Genomic DNA, 20,918 nt, shown 5'->3' with positions numbered 1-20,918 from the left:
TCGAAGAACGGTCGAAACGTGCAGACCGAGTTCCAGTGGTAAAAATACGAGTTCAGATTCCTCTACAGTGCGCCTTTAAGTCCACCCCTGTTAACCAGGATGGCTAGCAGTCACTGGGCAACGCCAAGAAGGAAATAAGTGGACCAGTCATCATACCTACAAATCAGCAATATTCCATAAGTGAGAGGCCAAGCCATGCAGTCTATCTGGCAAGGGCTTCCAAATGCCTGCTTCCCAAGCAGTAGCTCTCCCTAGCAATTGCTGCACTGAAAGCAACTGCAATTCCACCTCAACCTGCGGATGGAACAGCAGAGCCAGCAGCCTAGCTTCACATCTTTTTAGAGCGGAAGCTCTGCTCCTCTTATGCACAACCTCAACGTTACGTCACACCGAAGAATGACCTTCAAGTGGCGGAGCTGGGGCGTGGCTGCGACGTCATACCATGTGATTCGCGCGAGGTGCAGCTGGCGGCGTTCACAAGCCTTTGCAACTGCATCGAACAATGCGACTCAATGCCCTTCTCGCAGTTGCGCTGAACCATGTGATTCGCCGTTCATCTGATAAGATAATAAAAAGTGCGAAGCGTTGCGTTGCTTGATGTCCGCAGATAGTCATGGAGGAACAGTGCGTTGGAACCAGTGCTTTGGCCGTGTATTGTAGAAGGCTGATTGAATCCGATGACTCTTATGATCAGGTCTTTTCTTTAATCAAGTAACAGCCAAGTCAAGTCATTGATAGGCAATAAAGTTAAACCACAGCAAACCGTGTCTGACCATGCTTAATCGAATTTCCGCTCTGTAAACTAGGTTCAGCTGGATTGAACCCCAGTCACCCCATTCAATGTTTTTTGCATCACACATCAAGCGACTGCTTACGCTTCGAGACATGCAACCCTAGTACTGGTCAAATGTTTAGGGGAATCCCCCAAGGTGGAGTAGATTTGTAATAAGAGAGTAATTACTCATTGACATTCACTCGAGCGCAGCCATACGGCTATAAAGGAAAGCTATACAGTTACCAGTTGGTAGAGCGACTGCTCCGGTGAAGCGGTGGTCCCCGGTTCGAACCCCAGACCAGGACGAATTTTTCTTTAACTGCGAAGTTTCTGAGAAAGCTGTATAGCTTTCCTTTGTAGCAGTATGGCTGCACTCAGGTGGATGTCAGTGAGTAATTACTCCCTTATTATAATAAAATAAAATAAATAAGAATAAAAATTATTTATATGAAAAATTACATAGTACAAATACAAGCCTAGTACTGAAGCAGTGCACCTTGAGCATCAGGGTGCACAACCATGAATGTACACCACTGGCACAATGAGTAGAGTACAGTCACAATGAGTAGAGTACAGTTTGCCAAACTTGCAAACTATAAAATGGGAGTGCTTGTGATTCCTGCAGACCAAATGGCAGAAAGCAACCATAGCACACAGAATTTTTTCCCATTAACTCCGGTGTAGAGATGCTTAAGCACTCACCAAACTCTTTGCTGGCCCATTCTTGGTCTTGAAATGAGCGGCCAAAACTGCAACAGGTGTAGCCAAGAAAACAAGTCAAGCAGCAACAGAAAATACTGGCCACAGAACAGCAGGTCGCACATTTTATGTACAAGGTGCATCACCTCATTCACACCTACTCTTGCTGCTCGTGATACCATTCCTACCAAAAGGCAAAGTTTATAAGCTGAGGGTGCGCAAATATTCAGAACTTAGAGTAGTTTTCGAAAAGCATTCGCTATTCGATTCAATTCACACCGCACATTCATTCCTCCTAAACGATCTCCTAAACATTCAGAAATTATGGATTTCTTATTAAAACTCATGGACAAACATTGCGACGTTCCCTGATGGCAGTATCTTGCACTTGTCACACGAGTTATCTTGCTCTTTCCTCACAGAATCGACTGCCAGCACGCGGCAAAAAGATTGCGCAGGATAAGCGTTGACGACCGTTGAGAGCCACCGCTGTGTGGCTGCTGCACACTAGCGGATCGGTCAACTATGAAGTACAGCACCACACGGCACGTCAGTGCGTCGTGCCATTATGCAGTCGACAGCTGACTGAATCTAACTGGTAGTGATTTTCTCGTTTTAGATCTCTGACTGAATCTGACTGGTAGTGATTTTCTCGTTTGAGATCTAGCGAGGCAACAATAGAGGCTAGCTGGCATAGCATTGCTCTGATGCTTAAATGCACTCGGTGGCGACAAGAAAGAGACAACGACTGGATGTGGTGCAAATGTCAACTGAAATTTTATTTGAATATATGGGCATATTAAAGGTGCAGTGAAGAGGAATCTGAAGTCGTCTTTTTGCCGCAGGATCTCGATCTACACGTTCCCAGCATTCTCAGAAACTTCGTTTTATTGCCCTGTGTGGCCGATTTCCCTAATTAAATTGGATTAACGTCCGGCTCCAGCCTTTATTTTTTTAATTCTCCCCGTACGGTGGGCGGAGTCGACCAATGCATGGAGTGCCTTTCAGCCAGCTCCGTGGAGGCTTGCTGCTCTGCTATTGGTGTAGTAATACGTAGTAATCCGTAGTAACCCGTAGTAGCAAATAGTCCGCGCGTATTTTTATTTCTGCGGGCTTATTTTGCGGCTATATTATCTGCGAATGAAACTATTTATTCACTGAAACCTAAAAAACAAAATAAAAGCGAAAGCAAAGCCTCCACGGAGCTGGCTGAAAAGCACTCCATGCATTGGTTGAGTCAGCCCACCGTACGGGGAGAGAGAGAGAGAGGGAAAAGCAGGGATGTTAACCAGAAAGGTTCGCGGAGAATTTAAAAAAAAAAAGGCGGGAGCCGGACGTTAATCCGACTTAATTAGGGAAATTGGCCACACAGGGCAAAAGTCGAAGTTTCTAAGAATGCTTGGAACGTGCAGATCGAGTTCCAGTGGCAAAAAGACGAGTTCAGATTCCTCTTCACTGCACCTTTAAGGGAAATGAGTGCCATCATTAAGCATGCATGTCATTTGTTTCCAATAATTGCCCAGCTTTTCAAGTATAGTGGAAGGGTGAAGTTACAGCCTGTGTGCGCTGCTGTGGCTGTTTCTAGGCAACCACTTTGATCGTTAGGACACTAAGGTCAAGAAAAAAATGCACAAAAGAAACGTCAGGCTTGTCCAGCCAGCGCAACCACACTGCGTACAGTGCAGCATGTGCAGTGGGGCACTAGATGACATGGTTTCGTATCCCCACCTTCAAGTTTCGTGACAGCGGTTGGATGGTTGGGGCTATGACGGGGCATGCAGTCTGGTGAAACCAATATGCGAGGGCTAAGGAGACTAAGTGTCGTCATGAACACTTCGTTTCAGATGGCATTCCGCAACCGGCACTCTGTCTTCAGGGGTTGCGACAGAGCATGGTGGGGATCAACCTGCTTGCGTTTCAGCACGGTTGCTCCTCTTCTGCCCATTTTAGAAGCCATCTAGTTGCATTTTGTCAGCAGTGCTTTGCCTCGCCCTTAATCAGCTGTTGACGCCACTTCTCCATATAGAGGTATCTGGCCACCTTACAATGCTCCGTGTCAGCATTCAAGGGCTGTGCCTTTGCCTAAGCCTTTTCGCCTTGTGCTTTTTTCGCACATCTCTCCCTTTCCTCCCTCACCTTTATATCCCCTCATCCGTTCCCCCCCCCCCCCCCCCCCCCCCATGCAGGGTAGCAAACTGGTTTCATCTACCGGTTAACCTCCCCACCTTTCCTCCTCCTCCTCATAATTTTTTTTTTCCCTCTCACCAGTGTTGTGTAGGTGCCCTGCAAGTACTGTTGCGTGGTCGCTACGGTTTGTAGGTGCTGCGAAGTTTGTTTTAACCAAAAAGCACACGAAACAGTTCATCTTAAGCATACTTTTTTAACACTGAATCCTATGGGAAAACTAACAAAAATATGCTCAAATTTCTGATCTGAGAATTCATCGCCAACAAGTTTGTCATAATGTTCTGACAGCTAAAGCACTCAAAAAGACAAGGACATCAGAAAAGGAGAGTTATACAAAGCGCTTATTTTGAAAGTTGAAAGTAAGCGCTTTGTATGTCTCTCCTTTTCTGTTGTCCTTGTCTTTTTGAGCCCTTTCACTGTCAGAAGGGTTTTCTGGCGGGCTAGCTGGTGCTTGTCATTCATGATTAAACTGTGTGAAAAAACACGGACAGAGACAGAAAACACGTACACACATAGAGTGCAGAGTAGAGAGCGTAGTGCGCTCTATATGTGTACGTGTTTTCTGTCTCTGTCCGTGTTTTTTAGCGCAGTTCAATCATGAATGATTGACTGTCACAATAGAAAACCAACTCGCCCACTCACTTCCATTATTCGTCATAATGAAAGTAATGCCTCAGAGTGCACAGTTTTGCCTCAAGCTCCGGAGCCAAACATTTCCCTTCCGTCAGGTTGTGATGATTGTGCAACCTTGTACCTGCCCTGCAGTACTAGCAGCAACTAGATCAGTCCAGCCAAGCAGCAAGTAAAACAAAGTGACAGTGCGAATGCCAGACAGCTGCATGAACAAGCCGGTATTTCTGACAGCCGGGGAATAACCACCGTGCAGTACTTACCTGACGAGGCTGACCTTTCCAGTGTCCTGGCCCACAGCAAGCAGTATGTCAGTGCGGGGGTTCATGTAGCAGCTGTAGCACTGTCGACCGTGGGCAATAAAACAGAGCGAGAGATGCACATCAGCAAAACAGCCTCACACATGACACTGGTTAACAGTGCCTTATACTTAATCCATTTGATAAACTCCAAATACAGGTAACATCATGAAGTCAATTATTTTTTTTTTAACAATGAAAAACTTGCGGTTTTTAGAAAGAGCAACTACATAGACGAAGTAGGAATAGATCTCAAAGGCAATGTAACAGCTTTTGTTCCAAACATTATGTATCTCTCTTCTGAGGTTTGGATTGTATTTCCAGTCACTGTCAAAACAAGACACCATCGCTACAGTTGGTTGTGTTCCTAAGCATCACGGTGTCGAGAAGAGGAATATGCCTCTCTTTACGGACTTTTCGGCTGAAAAATGAATTTGTGTTCGCTTACATGGTATACTAAGGTTTTTTGCATGTTTTTTACAAGGCTGACCAACGTATCCTTGAATGCCTTTCCATGCATAAGCATAACAAATGCTTAAAGCATTGATAAGTAAATAAATAATGATATCACGGCCTGCAGACATGTGGGGCAGTATATTAAATGTGATTTTTAGGTAATGCTGTATTTGTGGAGTCCACAAAGATTCCCTTCGATATCTGAGAAAATGCACGATTTCCTTCTTCCCTGCTCTTAGCAACCTGTCACAAGACAGAGAAGAGGTGCTCAAAACTAGAACAAGTGCAGAGAATGTATACGGCACTGTTTTTGGTGTGGTTTCAGATGAACCCGAGACAAAACCTAAACAAGGGCTGGTGGACAAACGTGAGCAGGCTTGTCTAGAGTGCTGGAGCGGTGCACTGCTGCGAGACAAATAAAGCAAAATCTTTGCACAGCTCCTTTGTTGCGGGGGCCAGTGTTTGTGCCTTTGCGGTTCGTGTAACCATACAATGGTGCTTACATGCAAGAACTGTCCAAGAAAACCATTACATGATACAGTTGAGCTTTATGTTTTTAAATAAGCTTCGCTTCCAAACTTTCACTCCGGAGCTGGATGCAACTAGTTCCTATGTGGTGAGGGGGCGCTGCAGTCGAAGCTTGTGCCCCTTTTGTGGCGTGAGCGTTTAGGCTTTTTGCTGTCTAGTGCGAGCATGTGGAATGCATGTCTGTTTTGTGCAGTGTGTGTTGTGCTGTGTATTGCAAGCTGTATGGTTGGTTTGGTTTATTGGGGCTTAACGTCCCAAAGCGACTCAGGCTATGAGAGACGCCGTAGTGGAGGGCTCCGGAAATTTCGACCACCTGGGGTTCTTTCATGTGCACTGACATCGCACAGTACACGGGCCTCTAGAATTTCGCCTCAGTAGAAATTAGACCGCCGCGGCCGGGATTGAACCCGCGTCTTTCAGGTTCGCAAGCTGTACGCGTTCAGTACAATGCTGGTGAGTGTTGACGCAATGTAGGTGAACTCTTGGTGCTAATCTCCCATTTGATGCAGCAATGTTGACAGCATTCGGTTTCGCTTGGTTCATGGGGTTTAACGTCCCAAAGCGACTTAGGCTATGAGAGACGCCGTAGTGGACGGCTCCGGAAATTTCGACCACCTGGGGTTCTTTAACGTACACTGACGTCACACAGTACACGGGCCTCTAGAATTTCTCCTCCAAAGAAATTCCAGCCGCCGCGGCCGGGATCGAACCCGCGTCTTTCGGGTCAGCAGCCGAGTGCCATAACCACTGAGCCACCGCGGCGGCTTCGACAGTATTCGATGTGGTGTTTCTCCTCCTCTGGTGTCAGTGCAGGATGCATTCATACTAAGGCTGCAACTGTTGTGCTGCTGCTTCGCTAGCTTCGCACCCTCCGCACCACCGGACACAATGGAAAGCAAGAACCATTAGACTGCAGTCACTCTCCCATCAGAGACTAAGACTGAGAACTGAATCGGACTGGATTTTATCCACTACTCTCTCAGCTTTAATGGCGGACAAGAGCCATGGCCATACTTTTGGCCATACTTTTCGCACATGGCAGTAACTACCACCACCTAACGTTGGCGACGGCTCATTTTGGCGCAGCTTTGGTGCAAATTCGCAAAAAAGCCTCTGTTTGGAGGAGCATGTAGCAGCTTTATCGAAATGAAGCAGACTGGTGCAACTGGCGCAGCATTCCCATCACTGAACTTCTGTAACAGGTGGTGAATAGCATTGGCGACATCGTCCTTCCCTGCCCGACACCCTTCTTTATCTGAAGTTTGTTGCTGACTTTACAGGAGACTGTGGTAGCTGCATAGGCATTATACACATCTTCCAGTACTTTTATGTAAAGTTCTACACCCTGATTCCGCAATGAAGTTTTGACTGAGATAAATGCTTTCTCGTAATCAATGAAGGGTATATATATATATATATATATATATATATATATATATATATATATATATATATATATATATACCCTTCATTGATTACGAGATATATATATATATATATTTAAGGGGTTGGTTATATTTAGGCAGCATCTGACATTTCGGTGTGAACAAAAAAAAAAAAAAGGAACCGATAAAAGCCCAACCCTTAGTTACATTCTGCACATTTCTCTATTAGTTGATTGATAATGTGAATATGGTCTATATTCAAGTATCCTTTATGAAAGCCTGCCTGATCATTTGGACGACTGAAGTTACTACATTTTTAAGTTTCCGAAATGCTATGCCAACTCAGCGAACAGACAATTCTGTTACTCCTATTCCCTGGCATCTGTGGTCACTTCATGGTGACCACTGGTGCTCCACTGCAAGCCAGCATGACACTCACTGGGTGGGACAGCTGAGGGAAACACAGGAGCAACAAATGACCCAAGTGAATAATAACCCCACAGAAGGGAGCACAGTGCAGTGCATGGCAGCCTATGCAGCAGGTTCTCAGCCCAAAAGGAAGGGCATAATCCTCTGAAGTGGAGGAATGGTGAAGGACAAGCACGACACCGCACCCCTTCCCCTTGGACGACTCACCCGGAAGTATTCCAGGTCACTCTGGATGGCCAGCAGCTCAGGACCCGGCAGGGCATCACGACCTGGTTGCACAGAGAAACACGCCCAGCTCACGCAGGAAGCATTCTCTGACACAAATGTCATGCTCCCAGGTCAGGGGCCCCGTCAGCTCTTTATTGGGAGGCACTAAGCATGCTCTCCCGTGCTCATTTATGACCTGCAACGCATCCTGAAAGAACCAACTGATGTTTCTGCTCTATGGTGAATCAATGTGCCTTCACACAGACCACTGGACAGGCATAAACATTCAGGTTACTCTGTTCTTTTCACTGGCTTTCATATGCATAACTTTCCAGCTCCGCTGAGTTTGCACTGCTTCAAGCTGAGCTTGCGTGACACCTTGTGCGTTGCAGCTCATACTGAGCATGACAGCACCTGGTCCAGTTTCTGTTCCATGATAAATTATTGAAACTAACTGTGAAAGGAGAGGGGACAGATGAATACAGGGGCAATGACAAGGTTAGTGCTCGTATGCGCAGGGCCCACATTTTGATACGACTTGAGTGGATGGTGCCCTGGCAGCATGCACCGACCAACCTGTGCACCAGAAAGCAAAGCAGTGGCTGCCCACTTGACACAAAAAAGCATGCACTCAGTCTCCTGCTTCTGCGAGACAAGATGCAGTGTGCTGTGAACGTGTAAGCCCCCATTTTTCATATCAGGGACACAGGCACCACAAAAGCAAAGGGTGTTGCTTGAAAATGTTGTCTTCGGGGTGACTAACTACTTCAGGGTACCGGGAGTAGTAAACTACAAGAAGGAAAGTTTGTCCATTCAGATGAAATAAGTCTGTGCCAAGCACTTCCCAGGGATGTGGCACAGGCTGGCGCGCTCATGCCAGGCCATCCGCCACTAAATCATGCCATAGCCATCTGTCATGTCGTACTGTATTCATCGGCTTGCCATCCTGTAACATTTGATGAGAGGTGTGGGTAATCATAGCCATCCTGGTCCTGGAGCTTTGGTGTCCATGTGTGCCATTGTTGTCGGCCATGTGTTCCTGGTCCGCACAGCACGGCCTTGCCCCAGCCCGCCTGACCAGCACTGACCTCGCCGTTTGCCCCAACCCAACCAGAAGACACGACGAACTGATGATGCCACCATGACCAGACCCTACGACCCCACCGATCCAAAACACATGAGCACACAGCCCCCCCCCCCTGCCCATGCCATCTGGTGCGTCCATGGACCTCGGCCGTCGGCTCCAGGTGACATGTGGCCTGAAAGCTCCAAGGGCCAGGGCTCACACGATTATCTCATTCATCGTGGCGGCAAGTCCTTCATCATTTTTTTCTCTTCTCTGTTCACCCCTTCTGCCACGCCCATCGTCATGTCCTGCATTTCATCGTCACTGCTCTTATTAGTTCACATGATTGGGACGATCACTCGGTGGCCCTGGGTAGTGTCATGGATTAGAAAATGGCAAAGTGGGGCAGTGACACGGGCAGAAGTGCTCGTGCCAGACCGTTCATCATGAAATCATGCCATGACCATCTGCCATGTCATACTGTATTTATCGGCTTGCTGTCCCATAAAAATATGTAAATAAAAAGAAGCAATTTTCAAGCCAATAAATAAACATGACTGCAACTCAGTTGGCATTGGATTTCAAGGACGCTCACAGGTACAGCTTACAAAACAGTTTTGGGTGTTTGGTTCATACATGACCCCTTATGGAACACACATGATAACTTAAGTCAAGTCTGTCTCGCATTACTGGCTGCATTTATAAAGTACAACATCTAACATTCAAATGCTTAAAATAGGCACTATACTATTCATTAGTTTGCTCCAGAATCAGCTTTGGTATCCTGATCTGGGGAATGACAACAAGCTCTAATAACAACAAACTTAATGTATTACAAAAGTAAATATTACGCACACTGGAAGATTACAACGTATGCGAACACGTCAAATATAATACATTAAAGGCTGACCAGGGGTACCTCTTCAAATTCTTGCAATAGATCCATAAATACAGGCTAGGTATTTCCCCACTATACACCACCATCATTCCTCTCCCATGTTCAAGTTCATACAACATACAGTTCAAGTTCATACAACATGCGAAACCCAAAACAAAAAATGCCTCAAGTTACAGCTAACTACAGAAGGCAAGCATTACCTTATCAAATAGCTAATGCTTTGAACAGAAAAGATATCAAGATAGACTTTGATAAAGGCCTAAAAATTTTTAGCGAAAATCTGTAGGAAGTAATACTGCGAATACTGTAATACTGCGAATAGCAGTATTAAATTTTTATTACCGTAATTATTTGAAAAAGTGCGACCTGTGTTCTCTCTTACCACGCTTGTCATTCCCTACAAACTGTTGTCTACTGTTGTGAAATCGTGCTGGCATCTTGGCTTTGCGATGAAAATCATGGTTATGCCGGATGGTGCAGAAATTACTGACTTAAAACTGATGTGTGGTGTATTAGTTTACTGTTGTAGACATTACTTTCCTGATGTACCACTGAAATGGTGTTTTAATTCGTACCAATCATCCTACTGTACAGAAAGTAAAAATATTTGTAATGATATGTTATTCTGGCAATAACAAGTCTTTTTTTTTTTTGCATTAATTCCGATTGCCTGATTATAGGACAAGAGCTTGAGCAAACTTTATGCTATGCTATTTTGTTTCACATATATTGTGCAATGGGGTCAGGGCCCATGCCAGGTACTCTGTCGCCTTTTGGCTCGGCCCTCCCTTAGACTGTCTCTAAGAAAACAATAAAGAAAGTAAAAAGAAAAAGTATGCCAACAAGCAAGGATTTAAGAAAGTAGCTGGCGCCAATGTTTTAGACGGTGCTAAAAGCACTGCAGAGGAGAGCCTCCATACTCACTGGCTTCCCTGCTCACTGAACCCTTGTCCTGAACTTGCATGAGACGAATGTCGGTGCCCACAAGAAGGAACCTGCAGGAAGAATTCAGTACTGTGAGAAGTTTACAGAATACAGCACCATCTCGAGTGCTGGAGTTTTCAAGGCTCAGAACTGAATGTTGGAAATGAACAGCCAAGTACAATACAGTGGAACCTGGTTATTTCAGTTTCCACAGTACACCGAAAGCATTTGGTCCTCCCACAGTGTGCGCTGCTGGTGACGCTGGTCAACTAAATTGTGGCACTCGAGGTGAGTGCAAGCCAATTCCCGGGAACACCTGTGTAGGCATGCGCCTGCTCGCGTCACATGCCGCCAGGTGTCTTCTCCCCTTTCCCTCTTTTCCATCTGCCCGCTCCCCATTTGGGAGAGAGAACAAGGAGAGGAGGGTGTGAGGGCGAGGAGAGGAGTACCAGGACCTGGAGAAACAGGACAAAACTGAAAGCCTAAAAAAAATGTATTCAGGCCAAAGCTAGCGGGCAGCTTGCCTTGGCTCTGCCTTCTAATATAACATTCAATTGTTCAAGCACCATGTCCAGAAACCAGCCTGATCCCATTGCCGACTGAAGTCTAAGATTGCTCACAATTTATTTGAGTGATTACCTTTGTACACCCCTTGTAAGCAAGGGACAACAAACTGTTTTGCCAGCAACTTTTCGGGTCTTTTATATCCCTTTATTATATAGACTAGAACAATGTTTGTATTCTTCCTTGTTTTCAACTTGAGATAACAATGCATTGTGCACTTAGGGCGACAAGTTTTTCTAACGTCCTGTCTGCTCTACCTTCAGTGAAGATCTGCAGTTACTTGATTCTCTCCCGCCATTTTCCTCCTCTGCATACCTTGTAAGGCTTTCTGAATGCCTGCTTTCGTTACCTGCACCTAGAAAATACTGATGCAGCAGTGCTTCTCTCATGTGAGACACAACCACTGCAGGCAATTTCTACTAAAGAAAGATGTGTGCTGTTCTCTGGCACACCACCAAAGACTGTCAAGAATAAAGCTTGGACGGAGTCGTTCCCTCCAGCCCAAGAGCTTGGCTGCCACTGACCTGTTCGGGTACTGGTGGCACCAGGTGACGTCAACCTGCAAGCCAGCCATGGCTGCTAGCAGAGGGGCACACCGTCTGGACACCTGCACGTCACCAGAGGACCCGCACTATGTCCTCCGTGTCTGGCAGCCTGGCGGCACAGAAAGGAAGGCCCTCACACCAAGGGGAAGCGCCACCATGACTGCGCCTTGAGAAAAAGAAAAGGTAGGAAATGCACAACATCATTAACATGCTGTGGCTGTTCTGCTTTGCCACAGGGCTGCCCCAGACCTGCACCAAGAAACAAATCCCACTGCTCACCTGCACCAAAACTGCGAAGGAACACATCAGATTGTCAGAATGGAAGCTTCGGCGAGGTGGTGACAGTTCATTTGCCACATAGCGCTAAACAGATATGGACACAGGGAGACCCCGTCCTGTTTGTCTCCCTGTGTCCATGTCTGTTTAGTGCTATGTGGCAAGTGAACATCAGACCCAAAGCGAGTACACACCAACAGTTGTTGTTGGTCTTTCTTGTCTCCATGTGGTGTAAAATGTGTGCAGTTAAACCGCAGCACTAATGAACACTGCAAAGAAGCAGCTTCCCACCCTGGCTGTGTCTCAGCACCATTGCGGCTGGGCACCACTTATCATCTGGTATGTGGCTGGCCTAATGAAGACTCCTCCAGAATAGACAGAACAAGAAGCTGATTCCATGCTTTCCACAAGAGTGGAATCTCTCCACTCCGCAGGGCAATGTATGTGGGCCAAACATGCCAGTGTATAAATATCCCTTTGCAGGCCTACTCAGAGACACTTGGGACCTGTGCACATGACCTGGGCCACGAAGCCAGAGAACTGTTCAATGCAGAGAGAATGCGCAAAACAACAAAACTATGAGTTATCCAGCCACAGCATGACAGCTGGAACAAGATAATTACGCTGTAAATTAGTTTTCTCATGGGCCTTGCCTTTTTCTCCTTGTCTGCACACCAACATATTTGGCCACATGTCACATGGTGCTGGTCACCACACACACACACATACATCCAAACATCCATGCTGGGCACAAGTCAGTGACTCTAATGCACTCCTCGTTGTGTTTCACACAGTGCTTTGAAAATACTAATTCATAAAAAAAAAAGATTTTTTTCTTTCAAAGTTAAACATGCGAACTGAAACTCATCTGTTTATGCCAATGTTTATGCACTATTACTGTATAGAACAGTTTGAGGCCAGACAACCACAGAACTAAAGGTTTCAAGAGGTCATTCTCTGCAATGGACATTCGAAGTGACAGCTCACACACGATTGTCATTTAATGCGCATTTAAAACCGTTCCTTTTTATTAGTTGTGAATTGTTTTTTCTTCTCGGGGTTTATACATATCATTTATTAATGTTCAGTGTGTCTGATATGCTATTAATGAGAATGTACAGTTGTCCACGCACCTGTGTAGAGTGCTCCCACGGTGCACCGGGGGAGTACACTGGTGGCATTTACGAGTAGCCTAGGGCTCCGAACAACACCTTATCGTGCCTCATGCACATTCCCATGTGTTTAACTCCTTATGTCTTTAAAAGCTATACTGGGCCCGTCAGGCAGTGGTGAGTGTCATAAATACATAACACAGGACAGTTCAAGTGCTCTAGGCAGGTGTGTGGATGACCACCCCCCTTCCATCGCCCTTCCATTTAATACTCTCATTGTGAGAGCCTTAGAGGTAATACAAATAAAATAAAATAAAACAAACAACTAATCTGCCACAGAATTAAAGAGTAGTCTTAGTTGAAGTAGAGAGTAGGCACTGTGAGGTCCTAGTTTAGCTATATCAAGGAGTGTTATAATCCTATGCTGAAGCACACGTTTGTAACCATGCAAGAAGAATCATAATGTATTCACTCACGTAATCTGACCACTCTTGTAATGTGTTAAAGGCCTCATTATGCAGAAAATCTGGCATTGGCATTGTGGGTGAAAAATCACAAGCATGACTTGAATGGTGCCCACAGAGCAACCTTATTAGGCAGGTGGGCCACATAGGTCATGTGACTTTGCAACCTGGCCACCACGGCAGGTGGCAGTTAAATTAATGATTGGTCGCTCGGGATGAACAACCTGGCCGCACAAGACCCGTCGCTTCCCGGGAGCTCCTGCCACTGCAGGGCAGTGGTGCATCGCTTAAAGGGATGCTGCATTAAACTGCGACTTTCTGTACAACTGCCGAAATGGGATTCAGAAGGTGCGATTATCTAAAGTTTCAGTCTCTATATCACCTCTCTATATCACCCTGCCACCTCATCGAGCGACGACGGGTAAAAGGAGCCTGGAGGATGACATTTCGCACAGGTGCGCGCCCCACAGTGGTAGCTGTGCATATTATAATCCAATCTGATATGACCCTACCACACAAAAGTGTAATGGTAGGTGCTCTGTGTGCGTGCAAACCTATAAAGCAGAGAAAAGGCTTCGAAGAGGAAACTCAAGGCAGCACACTTTATACATGACTGAATAACAAACAAAACAGCACACTATGCATACACAAAGATAATGCTACAGACAACCGCCGCAGCCCTACCACACTAAAGGTCCTCATGCGTAAACCGCCAAGTCAGACTCATACAGGCTTGCTACCAAACGAGGGTGGTTCGCACGCTATCTCGGACGCAGAGTACGGACAAAAACCCAGGTGGCACCTAGAGACGCCACTGTTCTATGAAAAGAGTGTTGAGGAGGATCAGGTGAAGGGAGTCGGTGCAGCCAAGTCGCCTTAGCTGGATGTTGGCGTTGGAGCGCCCTCGTACCGGAGACGAGGTCTGGAAGGTAACACTGGCTGTTGGCTGAGGCGTTGACACACCAGACATTGACATTCCAGAGGCGTTGACACACGACTCACGTTCCGAAGACGCGGTCAAGCGTCGTGATCCACGAGATCGGATAATCGGCCGGTGGGGACCACTCCTGGTCAGTAGGTCTCACAATCGAACACCTCTGGCAGCAGCCGATGGCCGTGCGCCAACGTCCGCACCTAGAACGTTCCTCTTCCTGTCCATGTTGCCACCCCTCCTTTTATACGTTCACTTCATTTTCTTCTTCCGCATCGTTTTCGGTTTCATCGTCGTCATCTCCATGTCTTCCAAAAATACCACTGCACTCTCTTTTCTTCCCTCTTCTCTTTCTCTCAAGTGCCACGTGCAAATCAACGTGCCTTTCCTTAGGTCCAGTGTTTGACTCATCCTTCTTTTCTTTTCCGCTCGTGACAGACCCAGACAAGTTTTCCTGAGTTAGGTATTAAAATGTACCCTTTGCCTAGGTAAATCCAGGTGTCAGCTTCATTCAATGCTCCAGCCACACAAAAAGAGCAGCCGCGGCGCCGGGATGGGGCGGGGGGGATTTGAAATAGGACTTGTACTCCTGTAAGCAGTGCAAACATCGGAGTGAGGGTTTGACTTATAAAAGCAGCCAACTTAATTGCATCAGCATTGCAAAAAAGCATGCAGTACGCAGTTTTTGTGATCGAAGAGCTGCTACTACGGTGCCAGACTTACGTGCGTAACTCCCACGAACGGGATCTGGCGCCCGATTCTCGTGGCAATGGCCTTGTTAGTAAATTGTCAGCGTTGTTACTTTCTGATGGTCTCGGACACGAGCGAAGAAGTTCTCTGCTCAGTTTTTCTCATATTTGCGCATGCTCGCATGAAAACACTATTACACAATACGTTTATTTTTATACCCATTCATGCATACCTACATATTGCCTGTGGGAGGTTTGTTTGGTGAATGTGGCTGGAAATTCGGAATAAGGGACCAGTGTGTTTATAATGTGTATTTCAGTTCCCTGTTGCATCCGATACAATTTTCCGTCGGAGGTTGTTTCAATCAGCGAAAAAAAACTGGAACCAGTGAAAATACTTCCAAAATGTCACTTGGCAAGAAAAATACACATGTAACAAATGCTGCTGCATCTTTGGCCTTCATATCCTTTGTAATTACGTGCACTACAATGTGCTACATAGAGTGCACATTTTTTTTGCAGTAAACTCTGTGGTCTTTATAAGTGACCTGTAATTTTCATGTAATTTAGGTCCCCTTTTCGCTAAAGCGTGGCTGTTATGCCTTCAGTCTTGAACTTTCTAGGGATTGTGAGGTGGCGCACAGCTGATCTGGAAGACGATGATGTAGCGCTTGTGCTATAGCTTATTGATCGTAATTACTGGTATATCGAGGACAACAACAATCACTTCCTCCTGCCTGGCTCCAGGTCTTCAAGAACATCTCTTTCACAAGCATACGTGACATTACGTACGGAAAAGCGTCAGGTTTGAGGCACTGTCGTTTCAGTGTCATGATGAGGATTCTGAACAGAGGAAGATTTATATCTTAGTCGCTGTCGGTCAAATTGCCGTGATAAAAATTCGGACTTAGAAGGTTTGTCGCAAAGGCCAGCTATGCCACATGGATCCATTCTTCAGAGCTTAAAGTCTTTTGGGAAGGCATGACATAACGCGTCTCTTCCCCCACCACACTACTGTCACAACCTTTAGCGGAATAATACTTTGGCAGCCCCACCCTTCACAGGTCTGGCAGCCGCGTGAATCAAATTCGAGCTGAAGGGACTCCGGACACAAGTGGCGGCACTCGCAGCGCGTCCCCTATGTGACGCATAGCGTTTACGCAGTTGCTGCAGGCACCGTGCTGCCGAAGCGGCCGGGCCAGCCAGGCGCGGAGGCAGGGAGACGCATGATGTCACAGCTTCCAAGAAGCAGCAGTTCGGGGCACCACCAACAGGTGGAGCAGTTCAAGGAAAACCGTAGGTAAAGAAGATGGCGAATCTTAATGAGAATTGACAACACAGTTGAACAAAAATAAAGAAAGAAAAGCTGAGCATGGTGGCAATTGCCACCACCCCATTTCAAAGGGGGCGCTCCTATCCATCCATCCATCCACGAGGGGAAAAAGTGTTCTGCTGGCTTCGTGCAAAAAACGATGCTGTTTCAGTCGATTCAGGAACGCCAGCTTTCATTCCAGTAGAACATTAGATCACCTAAAATTCAATGCACCTAAAATCAATTCCCTTTAACTGCTGCACCACTGCGCCGGGAAGGGTATGACGACTCCCGGGGGTCCACAAACGTTAAGTAGAAAATGACCTTCTTCACATATAAAATAAACCCATTATGCTATCGCGTCATACCCTTATGCCGGAGCTTGAGTGTGTCCCCCAATTTCTCCTTTAAATTAGGCTTTAAAAAAGGGGGTGTACAAATTATATGGAAATTTCGTGAACACGTCCTAAAAGAACTCTATAAAGGTCGTAACGCGCAATATGTACCACACTATAACTGATGCCTATATACATCGACCCCCCGCAACTGACACCGAAGTTTACTCCAAATATATGTGGCAATTTCTTCAAAGACAAAGTTACGAGCAGTTAACTGATGTTTCTTCCCTTGTTCAATTTAGTTCTATTTTCTGGTTGGTTGCTTACTATCGAATAACGATGTTAAAATAACCATCTTCTATTTGCTTCTGTATCGCACCCCAGTTATGTAATCCCCCTCACATAATACTCCAGCCGGAGCCCATGAGGTATTTGAATAAATAAATATTCCCAAGTGGGATCCAAAAACTGCAGCGTTAATTACGACTTGCTAACTCGCTGGAGTTTCCAGCTTCCGAATCGGGATAGAACTAAAACAAAAAAGCAGAAGCTATATTTGTATGCCCCGTGTGACCTGGTACCTGTCTGTCACATCACAGCCATTGTTTGGCCACTTAGTTCATATGCAGGCCAATTCCACATGGTGACCCACATTTACTAGTAGCTTTTGCAACACTTCAAAGCAAAAACACACTATGTAAAATTTGATGCCACATGCTTGCAGTGTGCTCCAAGGAAGGGCATCAAGAGCAAAAAAGAAAGAGAAAAAAAGATCACTGGACCTTTGTGCACACCACAATGCACAAGGCATCACTGGCATTATAGTAGCACTGCGTTCTCCTCCCACGGATGCCAGAAAAACTATCTTCTTTTTTGAGGTGAATGAATGCACGAAATGTTTTGTTTATTTTAGCGCCTTCTCTAACAACCTCATTTGACAAATTTTATTTCACAGTTGTCACTCCATGGAGAAGATGGCTTTCCACATCCCAGCAAGGGGTTAGAAAAGTGCTCTAATTCAAACAGCCATACACCTTCTGCTGGAAATACTCGACTGTGCGGCATCTTGTAAGAATTCTGGCTATCAATTTTGCGGGGGGGGGGGGGGGGGGGGGAAGTCTCCCTTTTCTGCACGGGGCCAGCCAAGATGAGTTCGCAGAGTGGCCATGTGTGTGTCAAGGCCAAAGAAACTTCCACAGGAACATTCTGTAGGTTTTTTTATTTATTTATTGGATGGGCAATACACGGTACTGCCTGTGGGGCACGACAAAAGGAGTTAATTAGTCTCCTGACGAGGCCCTGGCCCCACTGGGCGCAACAGCAGCGTTTACAAAATACAATTCCGGTAACAAAATACATGGAGACAGTACACATACAGTTAGATGTAGCAATCATCACCGTACAAAAATGCCCATGGAGTAAGTTCAAAAAGAAAAACACATATTGTTAACACACTGTACACAAATATTTGTGGAAGATCCTACAGCAAGACACTTGCTTTTAACACATCTATACACATGATTACCTGTAAAATGACTACCACGTCATTGAGAACATTTATAGCTAGAGTAAACTAATACAGCACATCCTGTGCATCAGTTCTTGCAAATTTGCAGTTACAGTCCCCCATAAATTCCTGTAGATAAGGACAACTCGATGGCATTTCTGACAAGGAAACCTTTTTTAATGTATCTATCTAAGCCTCACTGATATAGAAACTCACTGTTTTGAACACAGAATGCACAGAGCACAACCTGGCCCGTGTAATTTTGTTTCTTTTAAGGGGGGGAAGCTGGTCTTAGATAAAAATTTTTGTTAATGAAGTCACAATAATGGCATCTTGGAGAAGTATGTATTTTTGCATGTTGATTCCAAATAAGTAATTTAATTTAATGTAAAACAAGTCCTTGTGCAGTTATATAATATGTTATGTAACTTTTTGCCGAGAGCTTTCAATAAATTGACCAAGATGCCCTTGCACCATAAAAATCCATCATCATCACTTCTTGGCACTGAAGGAAATGCTATAAGGGCAGAGTGTTTGTAACTGTCTCATTCGACCAAATAGTTTGGCCGCTGATGTTAAGCACATTACAAGTGGCAACAACATTGGAGGGCACAGCCGAAATCGCATTGGAGTAATGCGAAAGCATTGACACCTCTTCGGCACTCGTTGCCTCTTTGCTCTTAATTGCCTCTCCTTGCTAATAAATGTCTCTTTTTATATCACACGCACAACTGTCCATATAATTGGCTTATCGATCATGTATCGATCTCCCCCCCCCAGTGGCACATCGATCCCCTACCACTGCACATCGACCCCCTACCAGCTGCACATCGACCCCCTACCAGCTGCAGATCTATCCCCTACCAGCTGCACATCGATCCCCTACCAGCTGCACATCGAACCCCTACCAGCTGCACATCGACCCCCTACCAGCTGCACATCGACCCCCTACCAGCGCAGATCGATCCCCTACCAGCTGCAGATCGATCCCCTACCAGCTGCAGATCGATCCCCTACCAGTGCAGATCGATCCCCTACCAGCTGCAGATCGATCCCCAACCAGCTGCACATCGACCCCCTACCAACGCAGATCGATCACCTACCAGCTGCACACCGATCCCCTACCAGCTGCACATCGATCCCCTACCAGCACAGATCGATCCCCTACCAGCTGCACATCGACCCCTTACCAGCTGCAAATCGATCCCCTACCAGCGCAGATCGACCCCCTACCAGCTGCACATCGATACCCTACCAGCTGCACATCGATCCCCTACCAGCTGCACATCGATCCCCTACCAGCTGCACATCGATCCCCTACCAGCTGCACATCGATCCCCTACCAGCTGCAGATCGATCCCCTACCAGCTGCACATTGATCCCCCACCAGTTGCACACTGATCCCCTATTGTCACTTAGTTATATCATTTATCGTTCACTCATCGATACTGTATCGATCTCTCATCGCTTGTGTAATCATCTGACTGAGGGAATCTGTGCAATTCATCTAATTCCATTGTGCTTCGTTCAAATTTCGCGCCGCGCGTGGGCTCCGCCCACCTTTCCGGTCACGTGGGCCAATCACGTGGTACGTCAAGTGGTACCGCACTTCCGGCGACTCAAATTTCGCGCCACTTCCAGGCCGACGACGCCCCCTTTTGGTCACTTTTTCATTAATTGACTACTGATCTGATCAGCACCAAAATTCTTGCGCCACATCCTCGCATCCTCCTCCTTCAACTATAACTACTTTTGAGAAGATATCTCTTTACAGTTTCCTCTAATCGCTGCGGATACGGTTTTGATGACAGAAAGCCACCGACATAGCCTAGTAATGCTTTCACATTAATAAAGTTGCAACACTGCAACATTCCTCCATAGCTAAAAGTGCACTGTACTTCCCAACCTACTGAACAGTCCATATAACAATTGGAAAAGCTCTATAAGTGCTTCACATTGCTTGAGTACCAGTATTACAATCAGAGAAATTTGAGCATGGCTCTTGAGCGCTGCCCTGTACTCCCTAAGTCAGCTGCCAAGATTTTTTGCTCGAATAAAATTCTCATTCGGCCAGTAAAGCTGATCCACGAAGTGAGTTAACTCTTTCCTTATTGTGCCCATTGAGCATGAGTCACCGGAGACCTGTAGGTGTTGTGTACCATTTCAAAGCTACTGTTATACTTTCTGACCTGTTAGATAATCATTCATACTGTTCAAGAAGTCAACTTAAAGTTTTGATGCAAGAGACAATTTCGATATGAAGTGCTGAATTTTGGTGCAGATTGAAGAGCATGGTGCACAACTGTTCTTAGCAAGTATGCCAAAGTCCATGTTGGCTAGACGCTCTTGCAAAAGACCTCGATTAGGCATTATGGGGTTTCAACGCAATTTTTCTTTAATGCAAGTAGTGGCAATGATATCATGGGGCCTCAGGATAATTTTCTTTAATGCTAGTAGCAGCAACGGGCCTTAAGATGATGTCGGATAGTATGGTTTTAGTTCGGCTGCTCAAGACCTCAAGAGAGCAGCCCAAAACATAGACTGTGCAAATTTAGTATAAGCGAAAAGGGGAAGCGGATGCCAAAAAAAAGGGAAAGGTGCGATATCATGCAAATTATTTGTTCGTGTCCCATGTCTATATTTTCGACAGTTTCGCCAATGAACTTTAGTTGAAGTTCACTATGGTACTCACTATGG

The 20,918-nt window shown here is 45.9% G+C and overlaps 1 protein-coding gene across 6 annotated transcripts in view; it reads right to left on the bottom strand.

The window, feature by feature from the left end:
* mio (GATOR complex protein mio) overlaps positions 1 to 20,918 on the bottom strand; it is a 103,063-nt gene that overhangs the window by 75,603 nt on the left and 6,542 nt on the right. For 5 of the 6 annotated variants that reach the window (XM_089546368.1, XM_089546372.1, XM_089546373.1 and 2 more), the window contains exons 2-6: positions 11,572 to 11,758; positions 10,484 to 10,554; positions 7,596 to 7,657; positions 4,555 to 4,634; positions 1,478 to 1,524 (exon numbers count right to left, since the gene is read on the bottom strand). In XM_089546368.1, the coding sequence (XP_089402494.1) occupies positions 1,478 to 1,524; positions 4,555 to 4,634; positions 7,596 to 7,657; positions 10,484 to 10,554; positions 11,572 to 11,621 (310 nt within the window). In that variant the 5' untranslated portion in view covers positions 11,622 to 11,758. The remainder of the gene's footprint in view (positions 1 to 1,477; positions 1,525 to 4,554; positions 4,635 to 7,595; positions 7,658 to 10,483; positions 10,555 to 11,571; positions 11,759 to 20,918) is intronic. The other variant, XM_089546371.1, reaches the window with a different exon arrangement.

The sequence above is a fragment of the Amblyomma mixtum genome, chromosome 5, assembly GCF_055824585.1.
Source record: "Amblyomma mixtum isolate Tamu chromosome 5, ASM5582458v1, whole genome shotgun sequence".
Lineage (NCBI taxonomy): Eukaryota > Metazoa > Arthropoda > Arachnida > Ixodida > Ixodidae > Amblyomma > Amblyomma mixtum.
This window is presented reverse-complemented; position numbering and strand designations above follow the sequence as displayed.